This window comes from Hesperophylax consimilis, chromosome 31, assembly GCF_061612785.1.
Source record: "Hesperophylax consimilis isolate HC1 chromosome 31, BYU_Hcon_1.0, whole genome shotgun sequence".
Taxonomy (NCBI): domain Eukaryota; kingdom Metazoa; phylum Arthropoda; class Insecta; order Trichoptera; family Limnephilidae; genus Hesperophylax; species Hesperophylax consimilis.
Genome location: NC_142866.1, coordinates 5,343,153 through 5,355,838, shown reverse-complemented (window position 1 = coordinate 5,355,838; position 12,686 = coordinate 5,343,153). Strand labels below are relative to the sequence as shown.

Here is a 12,686-nt window from a genome sequence, read left to right as displayed (position 1 = left end):
AGCGCCCTGTTTCCAGCGCCTCTGACCAGCGCTTCATCCACGCCACCATAACCACCACGAGGACACGCAGCATCCTCACTGGTCTACGCAGCTCCCGCTCAACCGCCTACAAGGTCCACCGCACATTCGGCCTTCCCGTCAGCACTGGAGTTCCTGAAGACCCACGTTCTTCGCCAGTGTCTGATCTTCATCGAGTCCCGGTCACCAGCGCCCGGCTTCGACTCACTGACCCGCGCTTGACCTGCCATCACAGCCAGCATCCGGAGAATACTACATCTGTCCTACGTCCACTCTCATCACGGCAAACTGACTCAATGAACACTGTGACCTTCACAACACGTCTTTTATTTCGTGCCTCTCACCTGATCGCCAAAAACTAATAAAACATCAAGCGATGAAACAAAAGACAACATATTTTGCGGCTCCAGTTCTATGCAGGGATGGCGTATTAGTCAAGAGGATGCTCAAAATCACATATGTATTTGACTTTAAAAGTTTGAAAGAGGTGAGAAATGTATCGTTTATAGCTCTGAACACTTTTAATAGAATAGAAATAGTCTAGATCTCGACACATGCATAATTTGTATTTTTAAATTAATAGAGTAGTAATATATGATACTGGGGCACGGTTCCAGGTCCTACCTCCAAACAGGAACTAATCTGGTTCACAGATGGGTCCAAGATGGAGGAGGGAACAAGGGCCGGAGTCTGTCTGCAGGGATCCAAGAGGGAACTCCGTATACCTCTAGGAACACACTGTACTGTGTTTCAAGTTGAGATGAAAGCCATCTTGGCCTGCGCACAGGAGAATATACGTATTGGGTACAGGAATAAGAACATAAGCATTGTTCCGATAGCCAGGCAGCCCTAATGGAACTGGGAAGTAACCGATGCGACTCCAGACTGGTGATGGAATGCAGGACTGTTCTTACAGAACTCGCTACCATCAATAAAATAACCCTAATCAGGGTACCAGGACATAAAGGTATTGAGGGCAACGAGCAGGCTGACGAACTAGCAAGGAAAGGTTAAAAAAAAAATATATGTATGATACAGTCAACGAGTACGATTACCATTTATTCTGATCTTAAGGTGTTTTTTTTTGTTTGGTGTTCTTCATAATTATTGTGCAAAATGGGTGCATATCTATCCGAACCATTTAGTAATAAAAACATCAAGCGATGAAACAAAAGACAACATATTTTGCGGCTCCAGTTCTATGCAGGGATGACGTATTAGTCAAGAGGATGCTCAAAATCACATATTTGACTTTGAAAGTTTGAAAGAGGTTAGAAATGTATCATTTATAGCTCTTGACACTTTTAATAGAATAGAAATAGTCTAGATCTCGACACTTGCATAATTTGTATTTTTAAATTAATAGAGTGGTAATATATGATACTGGGACACGGTTCCAGGTCCTAATCTGGTTCACAGATGGGTCCAAGATGGAGGAGGGAACAGGGGCCGGAGTCTGTCTGCAGGGATCCAAGAGGGAACTCCGTATACATCTAGGAACACACTGTACTGTGTTTCAAGCTGAGATGAAAGCCATCTTGGCCTGAGCACTGGAGATTATACGTATTGGGTACAGGAATAAAAACATAAGCATATGTTCCGATAGCCAGGCAGCCCTAATGGCACTGGGAAGTAACAGATGCAACTCCAGACTGGTGATGGAATGCAGGACTGTTCTTACAGAACTCGCTACCGTCAATAAAATAACCCTAATCTGGGTACCAGGACATAAAGGTATTGAGGGCAACGAGCGGGCTGACGAACTAGCAAGGAAAGGTTAAAAAAAATATATATGTATGATACAGTCAACGAGTACGATTACCATTTATTCTGATCTTAAGGTGTTTTTTGTTTGTTTGGTGTTCTTCATAATTATTGTGCAAAATGGGTGCATATCTATCCGAACCATTAAGTAATAAAAACATCAAGCGATGAAACAAAAGACAACATATTTTGTGGCTCCAGTTCTATGCAGGGATGGCGTATTAGTCAAGAGGATGCTAAGAATCACATATTTGACTTTAAAAGTTTGAAAGAGGTGAGAAATGTATCGTTTATAGCTCTTGACACTTTTAATAGAATAGAAATAGTCTAGATCTCGACACTTGCATAATTTGTATTTTTAAATTAATAGAGTGGTAATATATGATACTGGGACACGGTTCCAGGTCCTAATCTGGTTCACAGATGGGTCCAAGATGGAGGAGGGAACAGGGGCCGGAGTCTGTCTGCAGGGATCCAAGAAGGAACTCCGTATACATCTAGGAACACACTGTACTGTGTTTCAAGCTGAGATGAAAGCCATCTTGGCCTGAGCACAGGAGAATATACATATTGGGTACGGGAAATAAAACATAAGCATATGTTCCGATAGCCAGGCAGCCCTAATGGCACTGGGAAGTAACAGATGCAACTCCAGACTGGTGATGGAATGCAGGACTGTTCTGACAGAACTCGCTACCGTCAATAAAATAACCCTAATCTGGGTACCAGGACATAAAGGTATTGAGGGCAACGAGCGGGCTGACGAACTAGCAAGGAAAGGTTAAAAAATATATATATATGTATGATACAGTCAACGAGTACGATTACCATTTATTCTGATCTTAAGGTGTTTTTTTTTGATTGGTGTTCTTCATAATTATTGTGCCAAATGGGTGCATATCTATCCGAACCAATAACTAATAAAAACATCAAGCGATGAAACAAAAGACAACATATTTTGTGGCTCCAGTTGCATGCATGGATGACTTATTAATCAAGAGGATACCTACAATCACGTAAATGACTTTCACTTAAAATATTACTCTTTGCGGTGTATGACGAGCATGGGGGCGCAGAGGTGGCCAACTACTGCGCCCTGAAGTTGCCACAGTTCATCAAGGACCTGCAGGCATACAAGGATGGGATCTCAAAAAGCCTTGGAGGAGGCATAAACATAGGAGGCAGAAACATCTCCATAACTGAACACACCCCACTCGGACACGAACATCCACTTCATCATTCTGTGGTGTACCGGCCAAAGCCATCCTCCACGGCCCTGGGCTCTCCACGCTTTCCACCACCACCTACAAATGAAGAACACGCCACACCCAAGAGTGGTTACAACAAGGTGCCAACCTGCTGACTCAGATCGCATCAATAATGGCAGACGCCATCGGCTCCTCCATAGCCCAGGGCAGCCCCCGCACATTAGAAGACGACTCAAGGATTTCTCCGGGACAGTACAAAACCTGGTGGCTTCCCTACGGATCCTGAAAACCGATGGTTACCTCACCAACCCTGCACTGCTGAGCAACATAACCGACAAATTACCAAGCTCACTATGTCTAGCCTGGCTGATGGAAATGCGTGGGCATCGCACCCCGGCCACCATAACCCAGCTCGCTGCATTCATGAAGGAAATAACACGCAATCCCGACACCAAAAGTTCAAGCCGCGTACCAAGAACACGATGATACGAAGGAAGAGTCCGGCGCAATCAAACGCATGGCAACCGAACCATCCAGTTATCCTGGACCAAGCAACAAACAAAAAACAACCAGTGGAAATTGCACCCAGTGCGGCGAAGACCACAATACTAGAGAATGAAAAGAATTCGCCGCCAAAAGCTTCAATCTCCGATACAGCAAATTTATGCCTCATCGCACTCGCAAGGTAGTAAAACAAAAGAGTGGTCCAGCCAATACCCGCATCACACCCTACTCCACAATCCCGAATTTGTGCGAAGAAGCACCGCAAACTGATGATGCCAGAGCATCGATCAGAGCGTCCCCCTGAAAATGGCACCAGTCATGCTTAGTGCACCAAACTATGACAAGGTGCAAACATTTGGGCTACCTGATGAAGGATCAACCGTGAAACTTGTCGAGGCCGATACCGCAACCAAAATCAGTAAAGACCATCAAACTCGAGTTTGGCCTATAAATATAGAGCCAAATTCGATATCAAGTCAGTTCAACAACTAATCAAACTAGATGGTATTTTTTCCACCGTGAGATTGCTAAGAGCTGGTGTCCCTCAAGGCTCTATTCTCTCGCCAGCCCTCTTCAACATCTACTTAAGCGATATCCCCAGCCCCAGTATCTACGACTATCGCACAAAAAAAACCAAAATATGCAAATTTCAAAAGTCATTTCGACTTCAGTAAGCGAAATAACCGCAGCACCACGCGTCCAAGCCCACGCCTCAGAACTAGAATCATTTTTAAAAAAATGGCGAATCAGTATAAATCCCTCCAAAAGTGTCGCTTGTGTTTTCTCCCGTAAATGCCCCACAAGACCTCCTAACATCCACCTTTTCGGAGTAAACGTCCACTGGCAAAAAAACATTAAATACCTCGGAATCACCCTCGACAGTAAATTAACCTGGGCAAAGCACATCACAGAAACATTAAACTCAGCCGACAAAACCTTTGCATCCCTTTACCTCATGATAGGTAAAAAAAACTAAAAATAATCTACAAGAAATAAACTTTTAATGTACAAATCCACGATAAAACCAACATTAACCTACGCAAGTCCAATCTGGGCCCACGCTTCAAAATCACAATTAAATAGATTACAATAATTCCAAAATAAAGTCATTCGCACAGCCCTGGGAGCCCCCATGTGGATGAGGGTCTCCCAAATCCACCGTGACTCCGAAGTCCCCCTCCTTAATGACCACATAATCTCGCGGAATCTTTTTATTTGGGCATTCCAACCCATACAAAAGCTTCCATTAATTGTCTTCCCAGTACGACGCAAATGCAAAAACCCAGTTTAAAAAACCAAAATAAATCCTACGTAAATTACCCCCCTAATTGCAGCCATGTTTTATTGCAAAAATTTTTTCACAAAAAAAAAATTCGAAAAATTACCTTCATATAACCAATTCTAAACTCATGATGTAAGAGAAAGGGGCCTTTTTGGCCCGGAGCTCTGTATGCCATTATTTCAAAAAAGTTCAACAACTACCTCTGAAGAAGAAACAACTAATCTGAAAAACCAAAAGCAATTTTCCAAGTAACCTATTCTATAAAGTGTTTTATTTTGTAGTAAATTTAGTTCCTTTCCCAGTTTGAAATCAGTTTTGCCTAATACATAGTAGATTCATGTTGCAATGCAGAGTTAGAAATCAATTCTTCTCTGTACTTTGACGTTACTTCACTACATTTTTTGCCCGCTCCCCGAGGCTGATTTCGTTACAAGTTGTCCGGTCCCCTATCGTATACAGTGTCTGTACATACTTGTTACTGTCTCGTACAGTATCTCATTTTTTATTACAGTGAGATATTTGATTTAAACAGTGTTAGAAAGAGAGAATACAGCGCTTTCAGCAAGTAATTTAGTATGTCCATTTGTAATACTAAAATACGAAAGTGTTTCATCTGCTTTCAAAACAGTAATTTATTTTTAAAAAACAGCAAATTCATCTGAAATATATTTTCCGCGCAATCTATATTCTCACGGTTCACTTAAGAGAAGTACATTGTAAAATGTCAGAGGCTTTAGGGGTTAATATCTTTATGGTTTTGTCTATTTCAGATAAAGTTTTTTAGAGTATTTAGAATGTGGAAGGCGTTTTACATGTGGCGTAAAACAATAGTGTACAAAAAATATACATCTAGTAGAAGGAGATTACAAAAGAATCTCTTTGCACTGAATTTTGTCTTTGGTCGATGTCTGCTAAGACTGCAGGAAAGGAATTGGATCATATACCACCAAACTTTTGCAGAACTGTCGCTGCACGAAGATACGCCACTTTACTATCTCATTGAAAATCAGGTACTTGATAAAATTATATCATCCCAACACTACAATAATTGCATAAATATTCTATGTGAGGAGGAACCAGCAGCTGCATGATAAGTCCCTTGTGATCATCCTTCTGAAACAAATACATTCATTTTATTAAATTATATAATATATGATTATAAGTTGTTCAGAATAAAACATGTATGTATGAAAATAATAAAAAAAGTATGCTTTAACCCAGGTACGGTTATTCAACATGGGTTCTCGGGTATTATTACTAAAAAATATATTATGTATTACTTTAAATATCAGCAATGGAGTTCATATTTTAGCGGTAAAGTTATTGATTAAATTGTGTTAAGTGACAATTTATTAATTTAAAATAACCAATAGCACATTTGCGGCACGTTCCAGAATGGTAGATACTTTCAGTATCTCTCGGGTAAAAGACCACCATTCAGAATCGAAACGATGCTTGAAAAGACTTTAGCCTCATTTGGTGACCAGATCTGAATTTTTATTTTTTTATCTATTCACTTATACATACAGTTTATTTATTTATTTATTTATAGAATACATGATAATACAATAATACATTTTCTTACATGTGATACATTAAATCACCACACTAGGCGACTGCCTGTCTCGTGGCGACCAATGGTATATAGTTAGTATGTGGGGTCTAGTGTTAACATATGAATTAAATATTTATACATGTTTAAAGTATGAAAGATTATATTAGAATGAATTATAATGGAAATAGAAAATATAAAAATGTTAAAGTAGAAAGCAGAAGACAAAAAAAAAGAAAAATAAAAAGAATAAAGAAGAAATAAAAATAAAAGAAAAAAAAAAAAAAAATTTAGAAGTCTAAGACATGCTATTATGCAGGAAAAGATCAAATACATAACTCTCTTTTCTGGTTGTGTAAGTGTACATGCATGTATGAGCGCGTAAATACGCGTGTACACGCACACATCCACACACACACTTATTCATATTTATAGATGCATACATATTCATACAAAGATATACAAATATATACAAATATATATGTATACATACATACATACACATATATATATGTATGCATACATACATATACACATGCCTACTTGTACATAGTTGTTTATTCACTATCTGAGAATGAGAAACAAGTGATTAACACTGTCACAATCATTAATCAAAAAGTCATCAAGCGCCTTTTTGAAAGTGAGATATTTGGTTATTGACTTTATTTCAATTGATAAATTGTTAAATATTTTATAGGTATACATATTGGCATTGGGTCCAAGTAATACAGATAGATGTTCCATATATAAAACGTGGTAGTAGAATGAAATGTGATATGCAACTGTATATATATGATTGAAGCCTTTAATATAGCTTTTAGATAGCCAAGTACTTTTGATAGCAGTTAAACAATATCTTCAGTTGGCAGTTTACGAGTGGTAATACTATAAATAAAAACCAAATTTGGGTAGCTATCACTCGGGTGGTTATGTAATGAATTATAATATATTTATGAAATAAAAAAAAATAGAATTTTTTTTTTATAACCAAAAATTTATTTAATTTATTACGACTGACCGGTTTCGCTTAACAAAAGCATCATCAGTGTACAAAATAAACTGATTTAATCATAATGTATTATTAATAATATGCTAAACCACAAAGTGACTGATTCTACCAAAAAATATATAATATATTCAATAATACTCAGATGGAGAGATTGGAATATATTCAGGACCATCTGAAAAACTTCAATAAAATGATCTTGACCAATATGCATAAGACCTGTTACACGGCCTTGATGCTGGAAGGATTCGACATTCATGATGAGCTAGAGTACCTCAAAATGAACTACACAGAAAAGGCAAAGAAGAGGGACTTCTGTGAAAGAATAGGATGGTATGTATAATTAATAATATTTCATTAATTCTCACCATTTACATGTCATCGTCTTTTGAAAACATAATCTTCGTGAACCCGATTCTCCTCTTCTCTTTATCTCTGATTCAGATGGATGAAGGTCATATTTCTCCCATGGATGCTATGACTTTTGTTCCAGGTCCAACCGTCCTTGCAAGGACCAAACTTCCCCTGTAAACAATGTATTATTTATGTATAAGTACAAAAACCCAATACGTAATTGCATAATCTTACTATACAGCGGACCAAATTACTTCATTTGGTCACGAAGTTGCAAAACTCGCCCAAATGTTTCTGCTGGTTTTGAGACAGTTGCAAAAAAAACCGTTTGGAACGCATTGAACATAATATTGCCAAATACCATAAGAATAATTTACAAGGGCGTGCAAAAGTCATTACCCCATCGGAAGATGCTCTAATTTTCGCAAATGGCAGCTTTTATCATTATGACATTGATATTTGTGAAGTAAACAGAAGCAGAACATACGTTGGCCCTGCCCACAACATCCCCAAAGATGACATAGGCCCTTAGAGAAATTATTTTCATCAGGGTCTCCTGTGTGGATTAATGTAACAAAATAAAATCATTTTTGTTCTATTAATTCCTATAAACTTATTTTACATGCCTGTATGTATATAATTTCCTGAACTGCCACAAAAAGACACCAAGATTTTCCTTCAATGACCCAAGCTTGGAAGAAATATGATACAAGCCAAGCCCAATCTCAACTATTACTTTTAAAATGCCTTCAATTTTCGCTCCTTGTTTAGAATTCCTCTGAGTGCGAAATGAACCAAAATTTCCAGACCAGATTTTAGAACTCCTCGGATTTATGATATTTTAACATTATTGAAACATAATTTTTTGAATGTCATACAGCTTTATAAAACTGATGGACTACATGGTCATTCACATGCTTCATTGTCTAATGAAGAGGTCTTATAACCAGATGGCAGAGATGTTTAAATATCATTATTACGCAACACCGTCTGACGAATTGCTTTCAAGTTTAGAAACTGACACTGTATTGGAAAAGGTCCCAAGAGAAACTTCAATGGGCCAGGTAAGAAGTCACAAAAATAGCAGTGGGTAATTTATCATTAATACACTTTTCAGCTGGAAGAATTGATATTACTCTCTTTCTAATCATTCTAGGCAAGTACTTTTAATGGAAATCAGTTACACATTTATCTTTTTTCAGTGGCCTCTTATTCAAGTAGAATTAAATATTTCTGATGAATTTAAACCAGTTTTGGTTCCCCCATTGGAAATAACGGTAGAAATATTTAAAAAAATTGTTAATCTTTGGGATACCACCATTTACCACATGAAAAGGTTTCAATTAGAAGAGTGTTTTGCCCGTTATTACGAGCAGTCTGGGGGGGATGACGTCAACATTAAAATTGTCTTGGAGCTTCAGGGATATATTTTGAATCAAGACAAAGACATGTTATCAGATAGAAAGTTTTTGATGGACTTTTTTGTTGATGGATATGGTAGCATTGTGAAATACTTGGAAAGATTTAAACAAATATGGTTACTGTACAAAGAGGATGTCGAAACAGATACCAATGTTCTTAAGGAGAATAGGGAGCTCTCCTTTTTGAAGACTCTGTGTGTTCGATACCGTGATGAGATAAAGTTGAACGAGAGGATATCATCCTACCAAACACTGGGTGTCATTTTCCTCTGCTTGCTACCCATGAAAGAGAAGTTAATTGCGCAGCCATCGCATCTTTTCAACATTTTGGCGCAGGAGACCCCCAGGTAATATTATTATTTAAATTATTTATCGTTAAAGAAGATTAAGCAGAGTGGAATATTCTCTTAGTATCACCCCGGTGAGCCCCGCGACCACTATTGGAACTACATCACCGCGGCCTCGATGATGTAGTTCCACCGACTCCAGGGAGTTGGTACTTTTATGCGGGTATCATAAAATAAAACACCAGATAGCTTTGTTGTTAACATTGTTACAAGAACAATCCCTTGCAAGCTACAGAAGTTGCAAACTCAATCATTGTCCAGGGTACATAGTAGAAATAAGTCAAGGGTGTTGACTTATCGGATCACATTTTTACTTTTAGAACTGGTGTTACATATCACTTTAACTGAAAAAATATTATTAAATTTTTTTGTATACTAAGAAACTTGAGTAAAAAATATTTTGACTTGTGAAAAATATGTTCCCATATTATATTAAAAAAATCACCCATTCTGAATACACAATATATTTTTACTCTCAGAATTAATAAATCGTTCTTACTTTACAAACGCTCACATGATTGGTCGAATGAAATCTGACGTCCAATGTACTCCATGTTAAGTTTGTACCTACAATGTAATAACTGAACATCTCTTTCTGTAACATGGCGTACTTTGTGCATAAACAGGAAAGGTTGCCATACAGTTTTGAGTTGTGTATTTGTATGATATGAGGTTCTGAGATGATTTTTGTGATTGCGTTTTTAGTTTTATCGATGGTTATGACTGTGATTTTCATAAGTGTCCATTGATACACACAATTATTGTAAAAAATGTCAATATAATGTCATTTTATATAATATATGCCAGAGAAAAGATTGCATCTACCATTTTTTGTGTAAAAACTTCCTGGAACATCGATAAATTGCATCGTAATGCTTGTATTTTTTAGACATCAGTACGAATAATAATTAGCATTATCTCCTGAGGTTTTAGAAGCTTTTGTTAAAATCAAAGCGCTATTATTGAAGCTATTCACTCACAACACAACTCAAATGACAGCGGGACCGCAACTAAAACCACCTACTCCCAAAATTAACGTTTTTGTAAAAATGAATAAGTAGAAACTCATTTCAAATTTACACCAGAGCGATGGTTTAACTCTGCTGGCGAGTACACCTCAAACAGCAGCAATGATTTAGCCTGTGAGCTACGTAGGTATAAGGATAATACCGTGTGAGCCCTAATGTCCTGTGATTTTTTGGCGTGAATCACAAATTCTAATGTTACAAATTAATTTTAGTATGAAAAGTTGAAATTAAAAAATAAACATATTTTTCACATACAAATATTTAGATGATTAATATTGATAAAAAAAATTACTGGAATTCCTTAATGAAGAATAAAAGAAACTCCATACAAAATGCCTACCCAGTACTACCCACGGTAGACGTGCAGAGCATAGATGATGTCACGCACCCGTCTACCTCTTACCGCTCGGGTATTGGTCGTTTTGGCGGGCTAATAAAAATTCAAACTTGGAGAATTAATTTAATTATGAAAACGAACTTAAAAATACTGGTATTTAAATTTGAATGTGAACATTGATAATATATTTTTTTTAAATAGACTTAAATTCCTTATTTTAGTTTTGGGCGTGACATGGTGCACGGTGTAATTGATGCTTGCGATAAAGTGAATAATGATTTAAATACTGAACCAGAAACTTCTTTTGAAATTATTGAATATAATGCAATGCTTAATGGCATCGATGAAGTGGTGGTGAAGTTAGAAGAGCAACTGGAGTACATTAGGGAGTTGTACGACATGATGGGAGAGTATGGTATGATCATTCCTCCCGAAGACATGCAAGAATACTTAGGTAAAACACACATAATATATTAAATTTATGTAGCACAAAAATTAATGTAAAAGAATTTAAAGTCCGAAAACGAACGCAATATTATAAATTTATGATACACGCTTCAACAACGCATTTAAATTATTAAAATTCACTTGAGCGAATCAAATGCAAATCGTCTTGAGTGATGAGGCCCATTTCCACCTCGGTGGCTTCGTCAACAAGCAAAATTGTCGCATCTGGGTCTCGGAAAACCCAAGAGTTATTGTTGAAAAGCCTCTCTATCCTCAACGTGTGACTGTTTGGTGCGGTTTATGGTCCGGCGGAGTCATTGGACCTTACTTTTTCGAAAATGAGGCTGGAGCAACAGTTACGGTGAATGGATTGCGCTATCGACAGATGATTAATGATTTTTTATGGCCGGAATTGGATGGTATTTATCTGGACAACGTTTACTTTCAACAAGACGGCGCTACGTGCCACACAAGCAATGAAACCATTGATCTTTTACAATTGAATATCAAAATAACACCTCTTATTGGAAAACCCTATATATTAGTTCTTAAAATATATTTTTAAATTGACAAAACTTATGGAGTATTAATATGAGGTTTTTTCTTAGGTTTGGGACAAGTACTAGGTACTCTGAGAGCAAATTGTGACAGAGTTTTGGAATCTAGAGAACGCCTTTCAAAGAAGTTTAACACTCAGATTAATACTGATATTGATTTATTATATAGTGCTTTGGTCACTATTAAACAAGATGTTGTGGCAAGTCATTCACCTTAATTTTTTTTTTGTTTTTAAATACTAGATATGTACTCTAATTATGCTAATCACCTTGAGCTCTATGCCTGTGGGGACAATGACTTTTTTTCTCTCTCTCTTTTATTTTTGGCTAAATTCGGTCAGTTCTACTCTCCTGGCACTTAAGTAGCCCATTGAATCTTCATATTATATATCTCTACATTCAATTTAAATGATTTCATAATTAGTTTTAGGCAGTAGCGGCTCGTGGTTTTTGGGTGTACTAGAGTGTTACAGAGTGTGGAGAGTTTAACATTTCTGATTCCGTTTCTTCAATTCCGAACTATATTGGTGGAATGTAAAAATTACGGAATCGAATGCTGAATAACATTGCAAACTTGGGTGAAAATGTTCAGATACTCTCAAGTGTCGCCCAAGTGAAAGACCACCGTTAAGAATCGAAACATTGCTAGTAATGGTTTTAGCTGTGTTTGGTTACCAGATAGAAACAACCCCATTTTCCTCTTCCCCATCTCCTTCCCCTCCTAACTCCCTTCTGCCCCACAACACACGTTAATTGAGGATGCCATAGTCCTGGCTTTAAACAGTTGAGAGCATTTGACATTTTTTTGTATAGCCCTAGGAGCCGGCAAAAATATTCAATAAATAAAAATTCATATTGGTT

The 12,686-nt window shown here is 37.3% G+C and overlaps 1 protein-coding gene across 1 annotated transcript in view; it reads left to right on the top strand.

The window, feature by feature from the left end:
- The window catches only part of Dhc16F (Dynein heavy chain at 16F), a 93,922-nt gene that overhangs the window by 2,681 nt on the left and 78,555 nt on the right, over nucleotides 1-12,686 (top strand). Inside the window, exons 3-8 of the mRNA XM_089649785.1 lie at nucleotides 5,547-5,786; nucleotides 7,480-7,667; nucleotides 8,569-8,752; nucleotides 9,065-9,456; nucleotides 11,043-11,275; nucleotides 11,877-12,025. Of these exons, the coding sequence (XP_089505911.1) occupies nucleotides 5,547-5,786; nucleotides 7,480-7,667; nucleotides 8,569-8,752; nucleotides 9,065-9,456; nucleotides 11,043-11,275; nucleotides 11,877-12,025 (1,386 nt within the window). The remainder of the gene's footprint in view (nucleotides 1-5,546; nucleotides 5,787-7,479; nucleotides 7,668-8,568; nucleotides 8,753-9,064; nucleotides 9,457-11,042; nucleotides 11,276-11,876; nucleotides 12,026-12,686) is intronic.